Source organism: Ursus maritimus, unplaced genomic scaffold, assembly GCF_017311325.1.
Source record: "Ursus maritimus isolate PB19 unplaced genomic scaffold, ASM1731132v1 scaffold_8, whole genome shotgun sequence".
NCBI lineage: Eukaryota > Metazoa > Chordata > Mammalia > Carnivora > Ursidae > Ursus > Ursus maritimus.
Window position 1 is genome coordinate 53,435,017 of NW_024426996.1, and position 26,819 is coordinate 53,461,835.

Here is a 26,819-nt window from a genome sequence, read left to right on the forward strand (position 1 = left end):
AACGTCAGAGTTAGGAGAGCATATCTGAATTGGGCTAAGCAAAGCAATGCAACCCAGCATAAGCCCTTCATTGCATCCCAAATGAATAGGAATGCCAAGATTTCCTATCACAGTTTTGTTATTATAAATCCTCAGAGGTAATGTCTGTGCCTGCTTGTCTGACCTCTGGCCCATTTTCACTTACCGCCCCCCCCCAAAAAAAAAGCAAATCAAGGGTTATACTGGTGATGATGCTATAGGACTAAATCCCCTCAAGCTCATATTTCAAACCGAAAATGAGTTTGTACTCACCTTTTTAAAGGATCTGTCATTCGTTTCTCATTAGAATTTACATAATTAGATACTGCATTTACATTTATTTTATGCTCTTGCATTTGGCACTTTTTGTTTAAGACCTTCCAACGACTCCCACTTGTCTGCCGAGAAAGGAACGAACTCCTGAACACCTGTCACATAAGACTCCTGGGGCCTGGCCTCTGCGTGGGTCTGTGGTCAGCTTTCCTATTTGCTAACTTCATGTGTAATCTGGTTCTCTGGCCAGATCGATTTTTGGCAGTTTCCCCTTTCCTTGACTTTTCTCACAGTGTTTTTTTTCCCAGAATTATGGAGTGGTTATAGCTCAAAATGTATTTTTTGCTACTTTAGTGTCTTTTCAGTCATAAATAACTATTCCAAAAGCTGTGTTTTTCTGTGAAATGGTTTATCATTCTAGTCTGAGGATGGCCTCCCTCCACACATGCTTCCAACCCCTAAAGGATCCCTGCCTCCACCATGGTTATTATTCCAGATTTACCTCCTCTTGGATTGGACTGCAAACTGCTTGAGGACAGGGGGTGGGGTTCCTAACTGTGCCAGTAATTATCTGCATACTCAGTAAGTGTACCTGTTTTGCATTATTCTTATGAGGATTATCCTCTTCATCTGAGTACATTGTTGTGAAGTTGTTTTATAACTCCAGTTGGTTAGTACTTTGACTTTTCCTTATATCTCGGAAATCTACAATAAATGCTCATTTAAAAATGGTGGCCTTTCATGATTTTCATATAACGGTGCAGAGTACACACTGTGACGCAGGATTTGAGGTCCTGCATGGTCGGTATATCACCTTCCAGTCAGCATTGATTGGTCTCTGTGAGCTTTCTTTCCCAGCACCCATCAAGACATTCTTTGTGCTGTTTTCCTCTGCCATTTCTGATTCAGCTTCTCATTTGGCAGTTACTCAGAATACAGTGATCCGAAACTCTCAGGATTTGGGCCTTTTAAGTATTTCTCCTCTTGATGGTTTTGGAGGCTAAACACATCATCTTGTTTTCTTTCTTCATTATCACCCTACCTGCAGTAAAGGGAATTTTAAAGATGAGGGTAATCTATAGTTTCTTTTAACTTTTCGTTTTGAATTGTGTTAACATAATTTCAGACTTGCAGAAAAGTTGCAAGCATGGTACAAAGAATTTTTGTATACCCTTTACCCAAACTTCCCAAATATTAATTTCTTACATTTACTTTATCCTCTTTCTTCCTGTGTATGTGTGCACATGTGTATATATGTGTGTGTATTTTTAGAATTACTTAAAAGTTGCAGACTTTTGCCCCCCTTTTTTTTTTACCCTTAAGTACTTCATTGTGTATTTCTCAAAAAGAAGGACATTCCCTGAAATAACTATACTATAATGATAATCAGGCAATTATCTGATGTACAGATTTTAACATTACATCTGTATGTATAAACCTTATTAGCCTTAAAATCTATAGATCTAATGTATATTTTAAATGCAACATTATGGGTTGCTTATATAATGTAATTCTTGGCAATAACTTACAATTTGAGAGTTTGTACAGTCTCTAGAGTCCAGGAATAGGATGGTGAGATGATAATTAAAAAATAATTCTTTTTTATCTCAAGAGACTGAAAGTTTCAAATAGTTTTTCTTCTCAGCTTTTCTTTTTTAGAAACATTTGAGTTTAATATTTTTACCTCACTTATTCAGAGTTATTTGCAAACTATAGACCTTGAATTATATCATTAAAACCTATAGAAAATAACATGTTTTAGAATTTAATTTTCATGTTAGTGTCTTTCACTAGGAAATACATGGGATGATTAGTGCTGTTTTTTGTTTTTGTTTTTTGCTTTATTCACAAAGCTCATTGTTTTAATTTTTTAAAGTAGGAATTAAAAGGAAATGATAAAGATTAATAACAAATTTTGACAATGTAGAGACAGATTATATAAAATCACTGCGTCTGGTTAGTGTTCATCCCTTTCATTTGAACTCTTGCATTTATATTTTTGGTGTCAAGGGTTCAGTTGGGAAATAAGCTAAATGCAAGGAGTAACATGGGTACTTTTGAAATGTATAATAATGTCAAACCCACTAAAAGAGCAAAGTAGATAAATACATACTTTATCTTTGTACAAAATTTCCAGACTTCAGTAGGAGCAGAACAAGCCTGAATAGACCCATTTCCGAAATGACGCTTTCTTCCCAGCTCCACAGTCTTCCATTAGACTCCACTCTAGCAAATAAGCATTGCATCATTTTAGAAAGGACCCAGAATTTTATTTTCAAAATTAAAAGGGAACAGCCTTTAGGAAGTAGTTGTTTTTTTGTTTTTTTGTTTTTTGGCAGACACCCTTTATTGGTACATGCAAGGCCAGATCCAGCCATGGGGGATGCCCAGTCGTGAGGGGGGATGTATACACATCTTTTATTCTTATTCTTATTCGTATTCTTATTAACATATAATGTATTATTTGTTTCAGGGGTACAGGTCTCTGATTCATCAGTCTTACACAATACACAGCACTCACCATAACACACCCTCCCCAATGTCCATCACCCAACCAGTTTGTTTCCTGAGATTAAGAGTCTCTTATGGTTTGTCTCTCTCTCTGGTTTTGTCTTGTTTTGTTTTTTCCTCTCTTCTCCTATGATCCTCTGCCTTTTTTCTCAAATTCCACATATCAGTGACATCATGTGATAATTGTCTTTCTCTGATTGGCTTATTTTGCTTAGCATAATACCCTCTAGTTCCATCCACATCATTGCAAATGGCAAGATTTCATTTTTTAATGGCTGTATAATATTCCGTTGTATATATATACACCACATCTTCTTTATCCATTCATCTGTCGATGGACATCTGGGCTCTTTCCATAGTTTGGCAATTATGGACATTGTTTCTATAAACATTGGGGTGCAGGTGTCCCTTTGGATTACTACATTTGTATCTTTGGGTTAAATATCCAGTAGTGCAATTGCTGGGTTGTAGGGTGGCTCTAGTTTCGACTTTTTGAGGGACCTCCATACTGTTTTCCAGAGTGGCTGCACCAGCTTGCATTCCCATCAACTGTGTAGGAGGGTTCCCCTTTCTCTGCATAGGAAGTAGTTTCTGACTTCCATTAAGTCTCCTCAGTTGTAGCAGCTAATAACTTCTCTTCCCCCTGTATCCATTTCCACTGTCAATCACAATCATCTTTGGCATAAGTTCCATTTATCACAATATTGTTTTCATGTGTATGGACCATTGTTGATACTCATAGGTGCATTGACTCAGATGTTCTGTTAACCTGTTATATATTACTGTACTTTCTGGACTGATATTCTCATAGTTGATGCATTAGCAGAATTTGGCTCGTTCTGTACCTTTGAAGTAATGCTCCATGGTTACATTGTTGTAGTCAGGCCTTCTTCTACGTGTAGTTTGTTGACGCTTTCAGTTATTCTTGTTCATCAACCCTGAACCAATTTAAGTTCTGGTTCATCAGCCCTCTTCCACTGTATTTGGATCCCTATTGTGATTTCAGACGCATTCTTGCTACCCTCCAAAACTGCTTGTTTCTTTTTACCCAGTAAAAAACAGCTTGGCCAAACTCTTTTATTTTCCCTGCTTTTGCTTCCAGACCTTTGAGATTGCTGAGAATTGCCAATTAGGGAACCAAACCTTTTGAGTTGACCACAAATTCCCTTTTTTTTTTTTTGGTTTCTTGTTGTTGTTTTGTTTTTTGTTTTTTAACTTAATCTGGATGCAACACACTAATTGGTGATCTTGATAAGCAATTTTTTCCTAATTTTTATTTTACCAAAGCAATACATGCACATGCACAATACAGTTTTAGTGGAAAACAGATATTTGTTCCTTGTTTTTTTTTTTTCATTCTTAGACATTATTCTTTGTCTTTGATAAACTCTTTTTATCTAATCTTTTTTCTTAGAAATAATTACTTATATTGCTTCTATAATCTTACAGCTCCATCATCTTAAAGTATCTTTTTTCTCCCTCTTACTTTTGGGAGAGTTTCTTTTCTAAGCTTTCTCTCTTTTTATTTTATTTTATTTTTTATAATACTTTTTTATTATGTTATGTTAGTCACCATACAGTATACCTTAGTTTTTGATGTAATGTTCCATGATTCATTATTTGCGTAAAACACCCAGTGCACCATACAATATGTGCCCTCCTTAATACCCATCACTGGTCTATCCCAGTCCCCCACCCCTTTCCCTTCTGAAGCCTTCAGTTTGTTTCCCAGAGTCCATAGTCTCTCATGGTTCATTCCCCCTTCTATTTACCTCCCCTTCATTTTTCCCTTCCTTCTCCTACCGATCTCCCTGCTATTTCTTATGTTCCATAAATGAGTGAAACCATATGATAATTGTCTTTCTCTGCTTGACTTATTTCACTTAGCATTATCTCCTCCAGTCCCGTCCATGTTGCTGCAAATGTTGGGTAAGCATTCTTTCTGATGGCTGAGTAATATTCCATTGTATATATGGACCACATCTTCTTAATCCAGTCATCTGTTGAAGGGCATCTCAGCTCCTTCCACGATTTAGCTATTGTGGACAATGCTGCTGTGAACATTGGGGTGCATATGGCCCTTCTCTTCACTATGTCTGTATCTTTGGGGTAAATACCCAGTAGTACAATGGCTGGATCATATGGTAGCTCTATTTTTAACTTTTTAAGGGACCACCACACTGTTTTCCAAAGTGGCTGTACCAACTTGCATTCCCACCAACAGTGTAAGAGGGATCTCCTTTCTCCACATCCTGTCCAACGTTTGTTGTTTGTTGCCTTGTCAATTTTTGCCATTCTGACTGGTGCAAGGTGGTATCTCGATGTGGTTTGATTTGAATTTCCCTGATGGCTAATGATTTTGAACATTTTTTCATGTGTCTGTTAGCCATTTGTATGTCATCATTGGAAAAGTGTCTGTTTATATCTTCTGCCCATTTTTGATTAGATTATTTGTTTCTCGCGTATTGAGTTTGAGAAGTTCTTTGTAGATCTTGGATACCAGCCGGATTTCAAACCATACTACAAAGCTGTGATCACAAAGACAGCATGGTACTGGCACAAAAACAGACACATAGACCAGTGGAACAGAATAGAGAACCCTGAAATGGACCCTCGGCTCTTTGGGCAACTAATCTTTGACAAAGCAGGAAAAAACATCCAGTGGAAAAAAGACAGTCTCTTCAATAAATGGTGCTAGGATAATTGGACAGCTCTATGCTAAAGAATGAAACTTGACCACTCTCTCACACCATTCACAAAGATAAACTCCAAATGGATGAAAGACCTCAATGTGAGACAGGAATCCATCAAAATCATAGAGGAGAACATAGGCTGCAATCTCTTTGACATCGGCCACAGCAACTTTTTTCATGACACATCTCCAAAGGCAAGAGAAACAAAAGAAAAAATGAACTTGTGGGACTTCATCAAGATAAAAAGCTTCTTCACAGCCAAGGAAACAGTCAAAAAAACTAAAAGGCAGCCCACAGAACGGGAGAAGATATTTCTTTTTAATTTTTAAAATTCATGATTCCATTTTTAATTATCAAACATATTTTTTGTGTTCTTAATTTTCCTTTTTGAAACATGTGGTCTTGTTTTATGCCTACGGTATCTTCCCTTGACAGTCTGATATTAGTTATAGTTAAAAAATATATTATTTTGGTTTTGGTCTCTGTCTTTTATGTTGGAAGCTTTCTTTTAAGTGTTTGGGATCAGTTGTCAGAAGATTCCATTTCTTGCCGAGAGTGTTGGAATTTGGGTCTTGGTTATCACTGGCTTCATTTTGTAAATAAATGTGGGCAGGTAACTAGGAGACTGTAGAATGTCCTATAACCACTTTGTTTCTGGAATGGCACCTTACCTCTGTCTCCAGATAATGCCTAGACAGTCACAGATAATCCATAAGTGAATGCATTTGGCTGTGTTTTAATAAAACTTTATTTATAAAAACAGGTGATGATATGAATTTGGCCTCTGGGCCACAGTGTAAGACCCCTTACAATTTGAATTCTATTTTATTTATTTATTTTTTTAATGTTTTTTTATTATATTATGTTAGTCATCATACAGTACATCCTTGGTTTTTGATGTAAAGTTCGATGATTCATTAGTTGCGTCTAACACCCAGTGCACCATGCAATACGTGCCCTCCTTAATACCCATCACCAGCCTATCCCATTCCCCCATCCCCTTCCCCTCTTAAGCCCTCAGTTTGAATTTTAAATTCAAGGCATTAGGGGCACTGCAGGTTATGGCCCCTTTCTTCTTTTGCAAACCTACCTAACATCAACCACAGTCTTACTTTTTATACTACATGTTTTCCTCTGAATACTCTGTGTACACATCAGTCCTTGCTATTTCAGAGTAGTTTTGCAGAAATCCTTTATGGATCTGTCTGCTTTTCTGGTCATCAATGTCATAGTTATTTTTGTCTTGTACATTCCTTGTTACTAGATTGTACATTTTTTAAGAGCAGAGAAAGTGACAACTATATATCCCACACGGCAATAGCATACTCTTTACACAAAATAGGAAATTAATAAATTTGAATCCACTTATTATTTAAACCATGTATTTTTTAAAAAATGGAATTATGGCGTAACTCAGTTTATTATTTGTTTTAAATTCCTAGAGACAAATAAAAAGTGGTGTGTTTTGGAAGGAGGCTTCTTGAGTTACTATGAAAATGATAAGTCTACCACACCTAATGGCACCATTAACATCAATGAAGTTATCTGCTTGGCTGTACACAAAGAGGACTTCTATTTAAATACTGGGTAGGTCTACTATTAAACAGGTGGGAGGTGAAGACTATTCCCTGTTATTTATCATACCAGATAATAGTTTCGTTATGTTAATTCTTCATTAGCTTATTGTAGAAACGTGTAATAGTTTCTTGAAGCCTGATGATTTTGCAACTTCTGAAAGTTCCTTAGGGAATTTTCTAAAAAGTAGAAAAATTAAAATATTACACTAGGTACTATGAAAGGCTAATGTATTTGCATCTAATCTTAAATTTATAGCATTCCAATCTAGGACCTGGAGTCCTAAAATTTTTATGATTTACTCATTTAAAATGGTGGACTAATAGCAAAATTTATGCATTCATTTAATGCATTATCATTCAAAGGAAAATATTCAGTAATGATTTATTTGCATTAAAATCAAAAACTAAATATATTTAATACCATATTGAAATGCTAAATTCCCTAAAGATTTACTTTAGCATTTTAATGGTCTCAAAAAATTTGCAATTAAAAGAGAGTAAGCATTATTTATTTAATATATTTGACTCAAAGAATGGTTTAATAAATTTTTTGTGAGGACTTTCAAAAACAAACTAAGATACTTGGTGTGAAAGTTGTATTTTGTAGTGTAATTAATGAAAAACTATAAATATTAAAATCTGCATTAATCAGTTTTATAGGAACATAGTATTTTAATATAAATTTTATGAGAATGGGAAGAGATTTGCAAAGCTTTGTCATTTACATAAAATTACATGTAACATAGTATCATTAGTATACGATGACCAGTATATACTAGTTGAAGTGACTATTGTTTTCTAGTAAATCAACAAAACTACTCGTTGATTTTTTATTGTTTTAATCTTAATAGTGCTTTTATTCCAAATGAGTAATTAACTTAATATGGCTTACTGTGAAATATTAAAATAAATACATTCTCATATTCAGTTGCTTATTTAGTAAATAAAATATAATTTAAAATAATACTAGTTTATGTCAGCATGTAATCATTCAAAAATAAAACATTCTTGATGGAGTGTTCCTGATATAAGTAGACATGCAGGAGAAACCATTTACAATGAAATAAGGTTAAAAAGTAACTATGGGGGCGCCTGGGTGGCTAAGTCGTTAAGCGCCTGCCTTCTGCTCAGGGCGTGATCCCAGCATTTTGGGATGGAGTCCCACATTAGACTCCTCTGCTAGGAGCCTGCTTCTTCCTCCCCCCCCCCCCCCCCCCCCCCTCCCCCCGCCCNNNAGCCATGCTCTGAGTCTTCTTAAATAACACTTTATAGAGTTTGGACTCAGTGATGCAGGCAGTGAAGGGTTACATAGATTTGTATTTGAGGAAGAAAGCTGGCTGAAGTGGTGAGAGACAGATGGGAGGAAGAGAGACCACAATTACTGCGAGTTTACCTGGAGGAAGAGAATATTAAAAAGAAAAAAAAAAGAACAGTGAGTTGAGAGAATCTTATGATTGAACTCATGAGATGAACTATCTTGACTGGATGAAGAGCTGCTGTTAAGAAGAAATCAAACCCCAAGGTTTTGAGCTTGTTGAGAAAATAAGTGGTGATGCCTCTAAATTGAAACATGAGGCAAATACAAGCAGCATGGGGGAAAAAAGAGGAAGAAGAAAAATGACTTTGATATAGGGTATTTTGAGATTCTTTTTTTTTTTTAGGTAACAGCAGCAAAGTACTTACCATGTTCCAGGAAATAGTTGGAGCTGTGGGTGAGGGCCCCGGAACAATTCAGGCCCTGGGATGTTACTCTAATTTTATCTGCAATAAGAAGATAAAATTTTGGGATAAGATGAGTAATGGGAGGAAGATTTGTGAAATAAGACAAGAAGAGGGCTGATTAGAGAATGGTTTGGACAGTGTTTGTTTTAAACAGAGTGTCAGGATGGCCTGGTCTGAGAGGGAAGAGGAGACCAAAGAGAGCCCTTTGCCACATCAGTCAACTAATGAGTGTCCAGGGCATTAACAGCCATGCAGTAAACTGATTAAATAATCAGAAGACTATTCCTTTTGTCTGATCCAGTGTATTCCATTTATTCAAATGAATTAAAATATAAATTGGTGGAAAAATATGATAGATTTCATAGCATTATCCAGTTTTCAAAGGGAATTTAATTAAAAACTTTTGTGTTATTTGTTTTCATAAGAGCCAAACATAAACAATGGTATCTTTTTATTCATGTGTGCTACAGGCCCATCTTTACCTTTGAGATCTATTTACCCTCAGAACGTGCATTTTTATTTGGAGCTGAAACATCTCAAGCTCAAAGAAAATGGACAGAGGCAATAGCCAAGGTATTTAAATATTGCATATTTACCCTAAGTCCAGAGAATATTCTTAACTTGGGGTCTGTGGTTGAGCTTCAGAGATCCATAAAAATTCTACACAAGATCCTGGGAAAAATGTCCATACTTCATTAAGTTTTCAAAGGTTATAGTCAAAAGAGATGAAGAGTTTCCTTCCTAGAGCTTTAAGCAGAGGGAAAAAAAATAATAATGTAGGACCTTGGAGGAATCATTCTTTGAATTCAGGCCATATTATGATGATTAAGATCTTTTCACTATTGTGAAGTCATTTCTGTGTATGTCTCTTCATAGGTAGATATGTTATTCATGGTATACACAAAGGGGAAAGGAACAGATTCAGTAAAAGATACAAATGGAGACAAACATTGAAGGTTGACATTTTGAAAAAGGCCACAGATCAGCATAGAGGATGTCTTCCCATTTCAATTCTATATATATATCCAAAAAAGTTGTTTAAGACCCTGCCATTTGAAAATGCGTTTTAGCTGTGCAGTTTTAAGACTGATAGCAAGTTTAAATAATTGTTTTGAAATGTGGGTTACTTCTAAATGTTTAAGGTAGAGAAACTATTTTTGTTTTTCTACCTTCCCTCAAGTCCATAGGTAGGGAAGGGATTTCCTATTTGCACTGTCTTTATTACTTTTCTGTATTTGTTTTAACAGCATTTTGTTCCCTTTGTTGCTGAAAACTTAACAGAAGCTGACTATGATTTGATTGGTCAACTCTACTACAAAGACTGCCATGCCCTGGATCAGTGGAGGAAAGGCTGGTTTTCTATGGAAAAATCTAGTTTGCGTTTTTGTCTTCAAATGCAAGAAGTTCAGGAAGATAGAATGCACTTAAGAAGACTGCAGGAGCTAAGTAAGATTTTTTTTCTGCTTTCCTCTTGTATTTTGGATGCGATTCTTTGTTGCATATGATAATAGTAGCTTTTACATGAAATTAGGACACCTTACTTCCAAACATGACTAAGTAGTATTAATAATTGTGTCTTTATGGGTATTTAGTGTCATGTTTTAAATGATGGCTTCATGCTTTTCTCCTCTCTCTCCAGCAATCAGCACAGTAGTTCAAAATGGGGAAAAAATGGATGTCTTGCTCTTGGTAGAAAAAGGGAGGTAAGTGCATTTTTGCTTTTTACTCTTTATGGCAATAATTCTAGGGAGTAGGGTGTTTTGGGTATCTTCTTTGAGGGAGAACCCCCTATTTTATAGCCTGTTGGAAATTTTCTGAAGTGTGTGCATGTCTGTCTCTCTCTATATGTGGATAGATAGATAGATATAGATAGATATACACACACACTCTTCAGTAGAAAGAATATACCAATAAAGGTTGCATATTTTTATATTTGTCATGAAAAAATCAGTGTGATCAATTATTATACTTTTCTGTAGACTGAGATGCCTTTGGGACATTCACATTTAAGTATTTGGAAGCACTTTGGCAGTTCTGAATATGTTTCAGTGTAGGTGTACGATGAATATAAATAATAACCTGAATTATCTATGCATGTGAGACATGCAAAAATAAAACTTGACTTCTTGAATTTACTTGCTTTTTCAACAACTATTAAGCACCTACTGTGTAGCAGATACTGTTACAGGTATTGGGGATACAGTGCTGAATAAAATGGACATGGTTTATACCCTCATGAAGCATGTGCACTAGTGGTAGAAACAGAATATAAGCGGACAAAAAAATAATTACATAGGGGCACCTGGGTGGCACAGCGGTTAAGTGTCTGCCTTCGGCTCAGGGCGTGATCCCGGCGTTAGGGGATCGAGCCCCACATCAGGCTCCTCCGCTATGAGCCTGCTTCTTCCTCTCCCACTCCCCCGCTTGTGTTCCCTCTCTCGCTGGCTGTCTCTATCTCTGTCGAATAAATAAATAAAATCTTTAAAAAAAAAATAATTACATAATACCATGTCCATCAATTTTAAATGCTTGAAGAAAAATAAGGTGAAGAGAGAAAGCCTGATGGAGCAGTATTCTGTTTTAGATAGGGTGGTTAGAGAGGGTATCTTTGATTAGAGATGTGCATAAGGTGAAGAAGCAAACCGTGGAGCGGTCCGAATAGAATGTTCCAGGTATAAGGTCAAAGATATTTTGAAGACCTTAACAGTGTGCTGTACTTAGCATGTTCGCGGTCTGTAAGCAAGCTGCTGTTGTCTGGGAGATTCGAATGAGTTTGAGGGTGGAAAGAAATTACTTCAGAGATCTCTTGGGGCCTGATCGTATAGAGTCTTACCGGTTATAATATGTAAAGATTTAAATTTTATTCTAAGTGTGATTGGAAGGTGCTCATTTTGAGAGCCAGGAAGTGGAATGATATGACTTTGGTGTTTAAAGGTCTACTCTGACTTCAGATGAATAAGCTTTTGGGGTACAGGAGTGAAAGTGCGTGTCCAGTTAGGATGATGCTGCAGTGGCCAGGCAAGAGATGGCAGACATAATAAGATAGTGTTGAGTGGTTGGAGCCGTTGTGAAAGCAGAGGCCAGAGGGTTTATTGATGGATCAGGTCAGTGTAAGGGTTAAGGATTACCCTGAGATTTTGGCCTGGGCAAGTACATGAATGATAATGCTGTTTTTTTCCAGATAACAAATACAGGAGAGTAGAGTTAGGATACTAGTAAGTTTGGGGTAGTAGATGGAGAATTTAATATTGAAAATGGTAACGTTGAGATGTCTATTTGACGGCGAAGTGGGGTTGGTCAGTGGGCATGTGGATATACAAGTCTGGAATTAAGTGGAGAGGTTGCAACTGGAGATAGAGATTTGGAAGTCATCAACACATTGATATTAATTAGCCAAGGAACCGGATGGATTCACCTAGACAAAGAGCATAGACAGAAAACAGACTTGAAGATGAAGCCCCTGGGACTTTAATAATTAGAGATCAAGAAGAGGGGGATGATCCAGAAAAAGAGCCTAGGAAGGAGCAGCTAAGGGTCATTATCACAACATTTAAATATAGTCTCTTGAACAAACTGAATTTTTTTCCTATTTTTTATCATTTGCTTTAAAATTCCTTAATTACAGTGATGTAGTATGTTTAACTCTACAAGAGTACAAGATAATTTGCAAAAACATCTATAATATAAAAATACAGCTGAATTAGCTTTCCCTTTGGTTATTTTCTTTGCTGGTGACATGAATAATGACTTTCAACAGTTGTCTGAACCTGTCTTTTCTTCAGTTTCATGAGAGGACATCAACAGCTTAGACAGCAAGCATATTGCTGATTAGATATTTATGTCAGAGGGTGTTTTTTAATTTATAGTCATGATTAGTATTCTGTGTTTTTACTTGTTTGTTTCTAGGATTGTAATGGTTCATGATACTGGAGATTCCGGTTTTTGCTACCAGATGATGGTTTCACTGTACTTTCAGAGTACTGTTCATTATATGTTCACAAGTAACAATGAGGTAGTATTATGTATAGATAGTATTATATCATTAAAGTACTAGCACAATGCAGTTTTTACAGTCATCTATTCATATTTACAGAATGCCTGTTGCCTGCTACCATAATGGCAGGAAAAAAGTTGGTCAGCAATACAGATTTGGAGTCTGAACTCCCAGAACTCATGTTTTTAAACAAATAAACCAACAGCAGCTTGTTAGTTGAATTTATTGTATATATCATTTAAATTTTCAGGTTACTATAGCCAAGGTGTTTTTTTGTTTTGTTTTGTCTTTACTGTTTTCAGGCTAAGAAGGATTTGACCAATTGTACATAGGTTTTAATTAAAATGTTGCAAACATGGGATAAAACATAGCAAATAGAGATTGGAATTATTCTAATCAATTTGATGACTTTTTATTTAATGCTTATTGCATGCAATGCACTCCCTCATGAAGGCAAAAATAAGGAAGCCAGAAGACCAAGTGTTTTGTTATTTTGTAACATCTTAATCTTTCCACGGGACTACAGGAATCAGTAGGTGAACTCAGATATACTCTGAGTGCATAGAATAGTTGAAAACTAATGGAATTGCAAAATAATGGTCAGAGCTGCTTAATCGTGTTTTTGATAATAATTTCCAAATTTTTATCTACATGTGTTATTAACAAGTTATGTTGCAAGCATTTTTACTAAAGTGAAGAACAAGGAATGAGTCAGAGAAATACAGGGACAAATATATAACCCAAGTTATTTTCCTTAAATCTCTTTGAACAGCTGCCATCAAAATGTACCATTTGAAAACAACTATATTTATCACATGCTTACACCCTGCTTTTCCTTGCTTTTACTCTTTTCTCCAAATCAATGATAATCTGACAACAACAAGAATACAATGATGAGAATGTGTATAGAACTCACTGTATCGGGGCGCCTGGGTGGCACAGCGGTTGAGCGTCTGCCTTTGGCTCAGGGCGTGATCCCGGCGTTATGGGATCGAGCCCCACATCAGGCTCCTCCGCTATGAGCCTGCTTCTTCCTCTCCTACTCCCCCTGCTTGTGTTCCCTCTCTCGCTGGCTGTCTCTCTCTCTGTCGAATAAATAAATAAAATCTTTAAAAAAAAAAAAAAAAAAAAAGAACTCACTGTATCAGGCTGTTTCAAGCACTCTGACAGCCTTCCAGGGCCTATGTGATGCCGAGGAGGGTAATCTCTTACCTCTGAGGTAAAGCTGCCAATTATTTCACCAGCGAAAATGGGTTTATTTGGGAACAGAGAATTGCAATTAGGGACAAGCACCTACAATGACAGCATAGGCAAGTCTGGAGATCAAAAGAGAAGGAGTAGTCTTTGGGAACTTGGGGAAGCTTTTATAAACAAAAGGTCTTGTGGAGTAAAACTGGCAATTCATAGTGGCTTCTCATTGGCTGAGTTGTGATGGTTTCTCATTGGCTGGACAGTTGTTGGGGAGGAGAAAACCTTTCTTCCTCCTGCCTGAGTGGTAAAGAAGTGTTTGAAGTAGTATGGGCTTGCAAGATTCCCTTCCTGTTGGGTCTGCAATTAACTAACTAGTGCGTGAGAGCTCCCCCTTCTGGCCTCCTGACTCCATTCTAAATAAGATTTTCTTTTATTAATTTTCATGAATCCATTTTGAACTCAAGGTGAGGTCAATTAGTAACTTAACAACCTAAATATTCTTTTCTTTTTGGGACAAGAATTAAAGGGCACCTGGGTGGCTGTCAGTTAAGCCCAGGTCCTGGGATCGAGTCCTGCATCCAGCTCTCTGTTCAATGGGGAGCCTGCTTCTCCCTCTGCTTGCTGCTCCTCCTGCTTGTGCTCTCTCTCTCCCCCTTTCTCTCTGTCAAGTAAATAAAATCTTTAAAAAAAATAAAACAAGAATTAAGTTTAACTTCCCGACACCAAATCGTTCTCAAGAATTAAGTCAACAGGGGCACCTGGGTGGCACAGCGGTTAAGCGTCTGCCTTCGGCTCAGGGCGTGATCCCAGTGTTCTGGGTTCGAGCCCCACATCAGGCTCTTCCACTATGAGCCTGCTTCTTCTTCTCCCACTCCCCCTGCTTGTGTTCCCTCTCTCGCTGGCTGTCTCTATCTCTGTCGAATAAATAAATAAAATCTTTAAAAAAAAAAAAAAAGAATTAAGTCAACAAATGTAACAGGATCCTGGATAAACTATATAAGTTACCAGAATTTAAAATTTCGGCATTTTATGAGAAACTTTTATTAGAAAAAATCATTTTATTAGAAAATACTTTGTTAGAAAAAAAATATGTATATCTCCATATCATTCTTACCTAATTAAAGAGAGAGCAGAAAGAAGGGAGGTCAGAAGTGTGAATAGTTAAGAATGAGCCTGGGAGATTGTGAGTGCACTAGATTATACACCCTGACAGAACAAAGAGAATGCAGATGTACCAGCTATGGCACATCTGGAGGGGGTGTGGGGCAAAGTAAGCTCTCATATTTATATATTTGTGTATTTATATATGTATACACACGTGTATGTATATATGTGTGTGTATTTGTATATGTGTTACGTGACTAAATCAGCTTCAAATAGAGAATAATAGGAAAAGAGCAGGTTTGAGAGGGAGCTTGGAAATAATGAGTTTGATTTTAGATGTGTTGAACAAGAGTTGCTTATAAACATCTAAGGACAACATGCTGGGAGGAAGTGATATTTATAGATAGGGTGTTCATGTAAAGGTTAATGGGGTAGAGTTATAGATTTTGGAGTTACCCATATATGGAAGGAAGAGCAAGAAGTCATTTAGGAAGAGTCTATAGAGTGAGAAGGGAAGAATTCATGTGTTGGAGCCTTGATGAATACACATCATCTTAGAGCCCAGTAATTGTCAGGGCAAAGTAGCTGCCTTGGGTTGTTAAGCTAGTTTATCCAGAAAGTGAAGCAAGAAACCAGGAGTAGGGTCACAAAGCCCAGGGGAAGAGAGTGTTAGAAGAAGGCAGGAAAGTCAGAACTGTTAGGTGCTGCCTGATGAGGGCAGATACTTCATTGGATCATTGATGGGGAGTGCATCTGGTGACTTTGAAGCAGGCACGAGTGATAAAGCAGAAGCTGGATTAGATTAAGCCTGGGAATTGGGTAACTTGAAATAGCTGGTGAGGAGTTTGGCGAGGATGTCTGGAGGTTAATAGGATTCTAGAGGTTGAAGGGATTTATCCCAGGAAGAGTATGTATGTGCAGTTTGTTTTAGATGGTTTGAACTTGTGCAAGTTTAAATTTTGACAGAAGGAGACACAAAAAGGGAGATATTGAAGGTATAAGAGGGAGGACAAGAAGAAAGCAAGGCCCCTTGATTGTAACTGGAAGAAAAGAGGAATTGATGGACGGTTTTGGATGTTAGAAACTTTCTAGATCTTGAGGGTGGAATGTGGAGAAAGATGGTTTTCAATTGCTTTGTGAACTAGAAGATAAGGACAACTTGTGAGCTTTTACGAATGGTTGTTCTCATTTACCGAGATAGGGAATGTGTGCTTCTCTCCCAGTACTCAAACAAGGCCAGTTAATTGTAGATGTGATTGTTTAAGAGCTGTTTTAATACCATGTCAAAAGAAGAGAATTTCATTGCATTGCCCTCTTTTTCATCTCTTTTTTGATCTCTTAGCCTCTTGGGAAATAATGACTGTAAGCTAAAATAGATTGTTAGACTTGTCAATGACAGATAAAATTGTGGCGTTAGGAAATAAAACATCTTCCAATTATTCATGTTGATGGCATATAGAGATATTGTGAATAATTGAAAGAGAGAGAAACCAATCAGCTATAAGTTTAACCTTTGGTTTTTTTGCTAGTAATATCTTCAACCAGAATTGCAAATCATAAATAAATTTAATAAATTAATTTCACATCTTTTCCCTGTCCTTGTCTACCTTTGGTTAAAGTGCTAAAATATATTAATATTTCTTAAAGCCAAGGAGGAGAAGGAACCCCCTGAACTGGAAAAGCTCATAAATTGATAATCATCCACTGAATATAGTCACTATTTAGATATAGATTTTAATCTTCATGGTGATTTTCTCTATGTGCATAGCATGAGTGTCTTTAGACGGAAAAATACTGCAATAATATTTTGCACACACAGAGCATTTTTGCTCTAAAAAGCTCTAAACAGAAGGTGTTCCAGATGGTGTCACTTTAATGTGTATTCTTTGTATACTTTTAAAATTATTATTTTGGAAAATAAAGCTTTCTTGATTACACTTAAGGGTTTCTGGCATGCTATTTGGTGCTATTATTGGGATTTAGATTTTGCTTTTTCTTTTATGCCTTAGTTAGGATTTCTTTGTGTGAAAAAAAAAAAGTTTTTGAATATCTATTGTTAGTGAGTGTTCTGGACCATGAGGTCAGAAGGCATTTTCCTGGATAGTAGGTTATACATCCACTTTAACTGGAATGTTCAAAACATCCTTTTCTTAAAATTTGAAAACTGTTTCTGCGCTTCAGCCTGCACTCTCTGTATATCTTGTTCTGATGAATAAGCTGCTCTGTTTACAACCTTCACTATTTACAGCTACATGCCCACTTGTCAGAGACACCTAGTATTAAGCTTTTACTGAAAGGTTCTTGGTTGTAATGAGCACGATATGAATAACTCAGATACGTTATCACAAACAGATAAGACTGGCATTTTTTTTTTTTTTTTTTTTTTTTGTGTGTGTGTGTGTGTTTTAAGATTCCTTGGTTGACCTATAGTAAAGCATAACGCACTTGATGGTTCCCAAGCCTGGCTGCATTCAGTTTTAATTGCAAATTCCAGACATAAGGAAGCTAACACTGGAGAATCAAGACTGCATCAGTATATTCCACAATTATGGAACAGACTGCTTTTCTCAATTTGGGAGATTAACGCCCTAAGTTTAAGATTCTTATTTCATATCAATTTATTACATATGATGTGGGTTTTTTTTCCCCTCTTGAATTGTATTTTGCAGCAGCTGATATGTTAGCAATACTCTGGAGGGTGAATTATCTTAAAGTGGTTTCTAAATTGTGCATGTAATTGCAAATTAAATGGTAGCCTATTGTCCACAATATCAGCTTGACTGCTTTTGTAACTTTCTGATGATTTCATTCATAGAGATAGTTTAATCTGAAGGTTGCCAAGGCAAACAAGAGATTCTCTTCTCTCACCGCCTCCACAGGTTTTGCAAAAAGAAAGGGACTATTCAAACTTATGAAGTGATTTTTTTTTTTTTAGATAGAATTACAATAAAGGGAATGCATGACTACTGAACACAAGGTTGAATTTAAAGTATATATTATTTGCTTCCACAGTTTCTCTTACTCAGTTTAAAGCACCGTCCATATACTAGAATGTAAGGTTATGAACAAATAAATGCGATAGTATCTGAAAAAATATGAAAGAATGAGAAGATTGCTTCTCAATAAATGGGAGCAGGATAATAATTTTTTTAAAGTATATTTAACTGGATCTGGAATTCTAGGTAGGATTTCAATAGAAATAGAATGGAAATAGAAATAGGGGCTAAGAGACTAAAGTATTCCAGGAGGTGGAAACAATAGGTTCAGAGGAATAGGATGGCTAAGGAACAATGTCAGTGAAAATTGGCCTTGACCTTGAGTTCCTGAGGAGGAAGCATGATCCAATGAAAGATAGATTGACACCATATTAGTAAATACAGTTAATAATTTGCCTTGTTCTGGAAAGAATTGCAGGTTCTTTACAAGGGTACAGAAGATGTATTTTTTTAAAAGGTATTTTAAAACTTAAAAAAATACTGTTGTTAAAAGTGTGAATTTGGATTTATTCTGCAGCCAGTGGAACACCATTAGAGGTTTTAAGCAGACTTGAAACAGGGCTGTTTCTTCCATTCCTGTAGGTGATTGCCTAATAGTGTGCAGAGACGAGATTGTAAAATGGAGCCTTTGCCTTCCTGGGGAGTTAGGTGCTTTGGCACTTTTTACCGAACTCTTGGCTTCAGAGGAAACAAGATATTTAGAACAGTATTTCTTTCTGCATTATTTTTGTGATACAGTCTCTGCATCTGCACATTTTCTTCACAATTGTTTGTTTGCTTCTGGCTAAACTTCCAGCCTTATGCAGGGAACTCTTATCTGAAGGTGTGGGGAAGAAATACTGTATCTCTCTAAATTAAAATGAGAATGATTTATGGATGCAGTGACTAAAGGAAATGTGCCAGACTCCCATTTCTGACCATGAAGATATAACTGGCATGGAACATGCCCTCCCATTTCAAACAACTAGAAAGCCGGACAAAATATATCAAATTATTTTCAGACTTTGGGATGATATGCATTCCAGGATTGTGATTATGGAGAGAAGGGGGAAAAAAAAAAGTAAGATTTAAGATCACCTGTCTCTCTACTTGTAAGCACTTTCCAGTCCGTGGCACAGGGAAAGGGGAGACTGAAGCAGAATGTGGTGGTTTTGCTACATTGCAAAAAAGGTAGAGATAGGAGTTTAGGGAATGTGTAGTAGCTACAATTCTCCAGAGAGTGTTAGAACAGAGGTAAATATGTAGAAGAGAGTTTTGGAAATCTTCATAGAAGTTTCCTTTTACCTGTGGCTCGGTACTAATCTGGATATTTGTCAGGTGAGATTCCCAGAGGCTGGGCAGAAACAGCTTCCATGGTACTATGAGCTGAACAATTCCCAGAGCTTAGGTGACACTGGAGAGCATTCACATTCCATCCAGCTTGGTGAGACCTCATTAAACACACAGGGCATTGGCAAAGACCCCAAAAAGTTAACACCACAGATTTAAGGCTAACCTAGCCCTAGAGTAAAGGTAGATTTATTTTTACCTATTACCAAGCTTAAAAACAGACCTCCAAAGGACCCAGGTGCTCCCTGAGTTACTTAGTTGCCAGAGGTTGAACAGGCAGATGACGCCAAAATAAACATCAACACTCTCTGAAAGAAGACAACAGTCCTGACAGCACTCACAGTGTCTAGCGTATGATTAAAATTACTAGCGTTGGGGGCAAATCAGTTCACAGGAACAGAACCAGAAGTGAGAAGGATAATGGAATTGCCAAAGACTCTAAATAGTGATTATTAAGTATTATAAGTGTATTCAAAGATATAAAAGAAAACATAAACATAATGAGGAAAAATGAATAATTAAAAAAAAGAACTAAATGGAATTTCTAAACCTGAGGAATACAGTCTCTGTAAAGAAAACTTCACTAGATCAGCTTAATGCCATAGCAGATTCTACATAAAAAAAGGTCGATGACTTGAAAGCATGACAATAGAAGCTACCAAAACACAAGCATGGAGAAGAAAAAGACTGAATAAAATCAACAGAGCCTCCGTGACCAGTGGGAGCAGTATCAAGCAGTCTGTAAGTGTTCATTAGAATACCCAAAATGAGAGAAGAGAAAGAAGTCAAAAAATTCTTGAAGACTTATGGGCAAATCTTATACGAAATTGATAAAAACTCTTAACCCACATATGTACTGAGATCAGCATATCTCAAGCATGATAATCAAATTGCTGAAAACCATTGTGAGGGGGGAAAAATTAAGTACCAAGAGAAAAAAAGACACATTAAATATAGGTGACAAAGATGAGAGTGTCTCATCACAAACAGTGCAAGCCAGAAGACAGTGTATTGAAATCTTTTCAAGTGCTGGAGAAAAACAAAACAACAACAATTAAAAAAAAAAAAAAAACTCACAAAATAAGCAACCCAGCTGCTGTTAACCTAAAATACTAAATTTACCAAAAAATATCTTTCAGGGGGCGCCTGTGTGGCTCAGTTGTTAAGCGTCTGCCTTCGGCTCAGGGCGTGATCCTGGAGTCCTGGGATTGAGCCCCACGTCAGGCTCCTCCCCTGGGAGCCTGCTTCTTCCTCTCCCACTCCGCCTGTCTGTGTTCCCTCTCTCACTGGCTGTCTCTCCCTCTGTCAAATAAATAAATAAAATCTTTAAAAAAAATATCTTTCAGAAATGAAAGCAAAATAAAGTAGTTTTGGCCAAACAAATGCTGACTTACTACTCCCTTTTTCAGTCCTATTTGTGGGGCTTGCTGTTTGCTTTTTAGTTGTGTTTAAGATGTTCCTCGTGTGATTGTAATACAGTCAGATTTATTGATCTTATTTGTGAAAGCATTCTGGTTTGGGGCAGTAGGCGAGGCTCAAATATGATAGTCTGTCTACACTTTGTGGTTATTAAATTGCAATTTTGAGAAAATTGTTTTTGTAAGTCCTGGGGCTTGGTTTTTAGGTCTTATTGAACTGTCTTGATTCATTGTAGGATATAAGAATGTTTCTTTATGACTTTGAAGTGCCCTTTAAAATTTATGTTTGAGGAATGGACAATTAGAATAATTTATGTCTCTGTAGTTAGAGTTCTTCAAAGTAACTTTTCAAATTTTCAAGATGTAAATGAACTATTTCTTTGGAATTCTCATTTAGAAATGTAAAATTATTGTTTGATAAAACTTGAAGTCACAAAGTCGGCCAGCATTTTTGTTGAGTCTTTTGGTGCTTTATTCCAGGCACAAAGATTCGATAAGCATCACAGGAGAGAGCTGTCGAACTGAGGCTATTAAATGTCACACATCTACTTCACTAGATGCTATAGTTTAGGATTCGGTGTTTGACAAGTTGACTCAGGAGTTAACTTGTCATTACTTGTTCTACCCCTCACTAGTTCACAAGGAGACAGCTAAACTTGTCATCATGGGAATTCTTCTGACTAGAAAGAAAATGTAAAGTTTGAAATGTGCACAGTTGATGGCAGAATTATACTGGTATTGCAGGAAAGTTGTTGCATTTTGGATTTCTTTCACTGCTTGCTGAATACTCACCCACTGTACCAGTTTGTTTATAAGCAGACCGTACCAAATATGTTGTATATATTTAGAGTTTAAGTATCAAGTTAAAAGACAATATGTAAGAATCAACAGAAATTAAAACTTTCCCTTTACCTAAAGACCTGAATTTAGCAAGTCATAATTTTGATTGTCTCCATAATGTGGGGGCTTGATATTTCCTCAGGGAAGTTTCCCGAGTTACATAGTTTCGGTTAGACAAATGGTACCCAGCAATAGAACGCTTTTGAGCTAAAGATGATTTGAGATAAACAAAAAGGCTAAAGCATGTCAGCAATATTACAGCAAGTGTCATATTTCTTCAAAAAGAAAATTACAGAAACAGGAGGTCAGGGCTGCTCTGGTGCGGTGGAGAATAAGAACAATAGATACACATGTCAGAAAGCAGGAGATGAAGATTACAGGCACGCATGTCAGGGAAGAAGTAGAAGTTTCAGCGAGTTCAGAAGGTGTTAGCGGTGTGTAGTAAGGCGCCGCTCGCTTTATAGTTTTAGAGAAACACAGAAAGGACACTGAAGGAAAGAAAGGTGGACTTTTATTTTCCTTTTAAATGAGGGCTAGTGAATTGTCAGGAACATAAAAGATGAGCACCCCCCAAAACAAAACAAATAAAACAACAACCTAGTGTTCACGCAGCTCATTTCTTTCTCTTTAGGTTGAATCCAAAGTAGCCCGCTCAGAGTTTGAAATCAAGATCAAATAGTTTTACTTTGGTATAAATATACTTATAAATACCTCAGTGATTACTTTTAACTTATGTTTCAAGTCAAATTTTTTATATCTAGTGATAGGACTTAAAAACTATTATGTACCACGAAATGCCACGCACCGTGTTAATGACTAGACATACCAAAGTGCTTTCTTCCATTTGGGTTCTAGCAGCAAAAACATTTATATATAGAACAGATGGTATAATGGAGGGCAAATCAGCATTCATATTAGGAAGGGACACACAGACTAAGCATCCAGACATTAGGGACAGAATGTCGGGGATGGTTACCTGGAGTATACTTGGAGGAAGGTTGGAGTAGCCAGCCAAGGATCAGGAAATATTTATTGCAATAAAATGTGAATTTTTTAAAAGTGTGTCTTTAGTGTAGGAGATTGGAAGAATTGGAGGGGAAAATATAGGCCAGATCATAAAGACTTTCTGGTCTTAAAAACCCCAGAGCTGTAGAAGGGAAATGATTAGGAAATGATGCCATTGGCTTTGCAATTATTTATCAATTCATTTTTAATTTTTTTAATTGAAGTGCAGTTGACACGTAATGTTAGTTTCAGGTGTACACATAGTGATTCAACATTTATATATATAGTAAAGTGATCACCATTGATAAATCTGTCTAGTGTTTGTCATCTTAAGAGATTATTATATATCAGTATATCCTTGTGCAGTACATTGTATCTCCGTGTCACATTTATTTTAACTGGAAGTTTGTACCTCTTATTTTCTACTTAGTTTGTACCTTTCCCTTATTTTGCCCATCCCTTCACCCTCCTCCTCTCTGGCAACCACCACATTATTCACTATATCTAGGGGTCTGTATCTATTTTTTTTCTTAGATTCCCCATATAAGTGAAATCATATGATATTTGACATATTTCACTTAGTATAATACCATCTCTGTCCACCCATGTTGTCACAAATGGCAAGATTTTATTCTTTTTATTCTTTTATTTTTTTTTAATGGCTGAGTAATGTTTCGTTGCGTGTGTGTGTGTGTATGTATATATACACACATACATACATATAGTCAATTTCTTCCTTTATGCCTTAATATTTGCTTTATATAGTTAGGTGTCCATATGTGGGTGCATAGATATTTACAAGTGTTCTATCCTCTTGTCGGGTTGACCCCTTTATCATTATATAATGTTCTTTTTTGTCCCTTGTTAGTTTTTTGTTTTAAAGTCCATTTTGTCTAATATAAGTATTGCTACACCAGTTTTCTTTTTATTTGCATGGAATATCGTTTTCCTTGCCTTCACTTTCAGTCTGTGTGTATCTCTAGATCTGAACTGAGTCTCTTACAGACAGCATATATATGCTTATAGCTATCTATAACCTATATATATAGGTTTTTTAAAAATCCATTCACCCCCCCCACTTTTGATTGGAACATTTAGTTCATTTACATTTGACGTAGTTATTGATAGATATAAACTTATTGCCATTGTGTTGATTATTTTCTTTTGTTGTAGTTTTTCTGTTCCTTTCTTCTGCTGCTGCTCTCTTCCCTTATGATTTGGTGACATTTGGTCCCTAGTGTTAAGTTTGTATTCCTTTTATTCATTTTTTTGGTGCAGCTTTTATAGATACTTGGTTTTGGGTTTCCATGAGGTTCATTTGTAATATTCTAAGTGTAGAGTAGTTTGCTTTAAGGTAATGGTTACGTGCAAGCATTTTCTAAAAGCACTACATTTTAACTGCCCACCGCCCCCCGCCACCTTTTCTGTTTTTGACATCACAGTTTACACATTATTATCTTGTGTGTTCTTTGACTCATTATGTAATCCTAGATGATTTTACTACTTTTGTCTTTTTTTTTTAAAGATTTTATTTATTTATTTGACAGAGAGAGAGCCAATGAGAGAGAGAACACAGGCAGGGGGAGTGGGAGAGGAATTAGCAGGCTCCCAGCAGAGGAGCCTGATGTGGGGCTTGATCCCAGGACTCTGGGATCATGCCCTGAGCCTAAGGCAGACGCTTAATGACTGGGCCACCCAGGTGCCACCATCCCTTCACTTTCAATCTGTAGGTGTCCTTAAGTCTAAAATGAGTCTCTTGTAGACAGCATAATGATGGGTCTTTTTTTTTTTTTTTAATTCATTCTGACACCCTATGTCTTTGGATTAGAGCATTTAGTCCGTTCACATTTAAAGGAATTATTGATAGATATGTATTTATTGCCATTTTATTATGTGTTTTTTTGTTTCTGGAGATTTTCTCAGATCCTTTATTATCTTTGTCACTTTTGGTCTTTCCTTTCCACTCAAAGAATCCCCTTTAATATTTCTTGCAAAGCTGGTTTAGTGGTATGACCATTACTTTGAACTCTTTATCTGTTAGATTGCTTATCTCTGTTTTGTTTAGTTGTTTTTCTGAGATTTTGTTTTGTTCTTTCATTAGGAACATAGTCCCCTGTCTCCCTAGTTTGCCTCTCTGTTTCTGTGTATTAGGTAGATCAGTTATGTCTCTCAGTCTTGAGGTTAGTTTTGCGTATTGGATCATTCTGGCAGTCCTGAGGAGTGGAGATTAGAGAGGCGGAGAAGTGGGAAAGGAAGTTTATTAGGAGGCATTTTAGCGACCTTAAGGAGCAGTGTGAAGACCTGAAATCAAAAAATGTCGAATGAAGAGGAAGCAGAGTAAATATATTCAGGAGCAAGAATCAACAGAATTTATGTGGCAGTGATGGGGTTGGAGGTGGGGAGGCAGGAACCAATTTAAAATTAAGTCATCCTGGGATGCCTGGGTGGCTCAAGGTTATGAGATTGAGCCCTGTGTTGAACATGCTGGTCGTGGAGTCTGTTTAAGATTCTCTCACCCTCCTGGGGCGCCTGGGTAGTGCAGTCGTTAAGCGTCTGCCTTAGGCTCAGGGTGTGATCCCGGTGTTCTGGGATCGATCCCCGCATCAGGCTCCTCCGCTGGGAGCCTGCTTCTTCCTCTCCCACTCCCCCTGCTTTTGTTCCCTCTCTTACTGGCTGTCTCTCTGTCAAATAAATAAATAAAATCTTAAAAAAAAAAAAAAAAGATTCTCTCACCTTCCTGACCCAGTGTGTGTCTCTAAAGAAAAAATAAAAAGAAAAGAAAAAAAATTAAATTAATCCTAAATTTCTGGTGGGATAAGTGGAGAATTTTAATACCACTTTGGTATGAGAAAGGAGGAAGTTTTGAGGTAATTGTGGCACACTAAGATGATTATTAATCCAAAAATTAATATTAATTAGTATTATGGTTTATTACTAAGTTACTAATATTGCCTTCACTGAGTGTTGAGGTAGGTACTATTATTACCCTCATTTTGCTACTGATGAAACTGAGGCCCAAAGAGGGTTGATCACTTGTCCCAGGTCACAAAGGAAGTAAGTGCAGAGTGAAAATTTGAAGTGGGAGGTGATTACATTTTCCACTCTCTTGACTGCTTTATGCTCATGCTTTTCAATCACATGGAGATCTGATCTGTGAGATAAAATTATCACCTGGAGATGGGGATTTGGGAGTTACCACCTTGCCGTGAGGGACGAAACCACTAGCCTGAATGAATGACATGTCTCTGCAGAGTTCTTGGAGTTCATGGGAGTGCACTGAGGTTCAAAAAGAGGAAGTGAGCTGGTGTAGAAATCGAGTGACCAGAAAGATAGGAGGAAAAGCCAGAAAGAATTGTATTGCAAAAGACAAAATGTATTTTTTTTTCTTAAATTATAGGCAGTTCTAAAAATCTTGAAAAATGTAGCCACAAAATCCAGTCACCCATGTTGCTGGCTAGAGTAGTTTCAGTTCAGTTATTCAGAAACAAAATAGAAGGGGTCAGGAAATGAAGGGAGGTGAGACCATGAATTCAGAGAACTGTACTTCCTGGAGAGATGTGACTGCACAGGCAAAAGAGAGATCGAATGGAAACTAGTGGTAGACGGAGCGTTTTTCTTCTCATGGATGAGACGGGATCACATGTATATGGATTTATGGATAATCTGTCTAGAAGTAAGAATTAAAAAAAAAATGCCACCCAAATTATAATATGAAATGCTTTTAAACTTTACAGAACATTATACATCCATGGGCATACCAAGTTGGATTTCACAGTCTGGCATACCGCAATTGAGAAAGCAGCAGGTACAGATGGTAATGCATTGCAGGATCAGCAGCTCAGCAAAAATGACGTTCCCATCATTGTGAACAGCTGTATAGCATTTGTTACACAGTATGGTAAGTATCACAGAGTTTTTATTCAACCCCCAGAACTCATAGTATCATTCTTAGAGTTTTTAAGTGGTACCTCCATTGGACTGCATTAGCGCTCTTTATATTTTTAAGTACATCCGTGAAAAATAAAAATGTAGTCACTGTTCACCCAAATGCCATTCCTTCTCCCAATAAAACTCAAATTACATAATGCACTTTTACTATTTTCTTCTTTCACATGCATAAAAATTTTAAATGCCATATTGAAAGAATC

General features: G+C 36.8%; 1 protein-coding gene across 2 annotated transcripts in view; it reads left to right on the forward strand.

Moving 5' to 3' along the window:
- Positions 1-26,819, forward strand: part of ARAP2 (ArfGAP with RhoGAP domain, ankyrin repeat and PH domain 2) — a 171,171-nt gene that overhangs the window by 71,660 nt on the left and 72,692 nt on the right. For both annotated transcript variants that reach the window (XM_008701374.2, XM_008701376.2), the window contains exons 15-19: positions 6,938-7,082; positions 9,265-9,367; positions 10,042-10,240; positions 10,434-10,497; positions 26,406-26,569. In XM_008701374.2, coding sequence (XP_008699596.1) covers positions 6,938-7,082; positions 9,265-9,367; positions 10,042-10,240; positions 10,434-10,497; positions 26,406-26,569 — 675 coding nt within the window. The remainder of the gene's footprint in view (positions 1-6,937; positions 7,083-9,264; positions 9,368-10,041; positions 10,241-10,433; positions 10,498-26,405; positions 26,570-26,819) is intronic.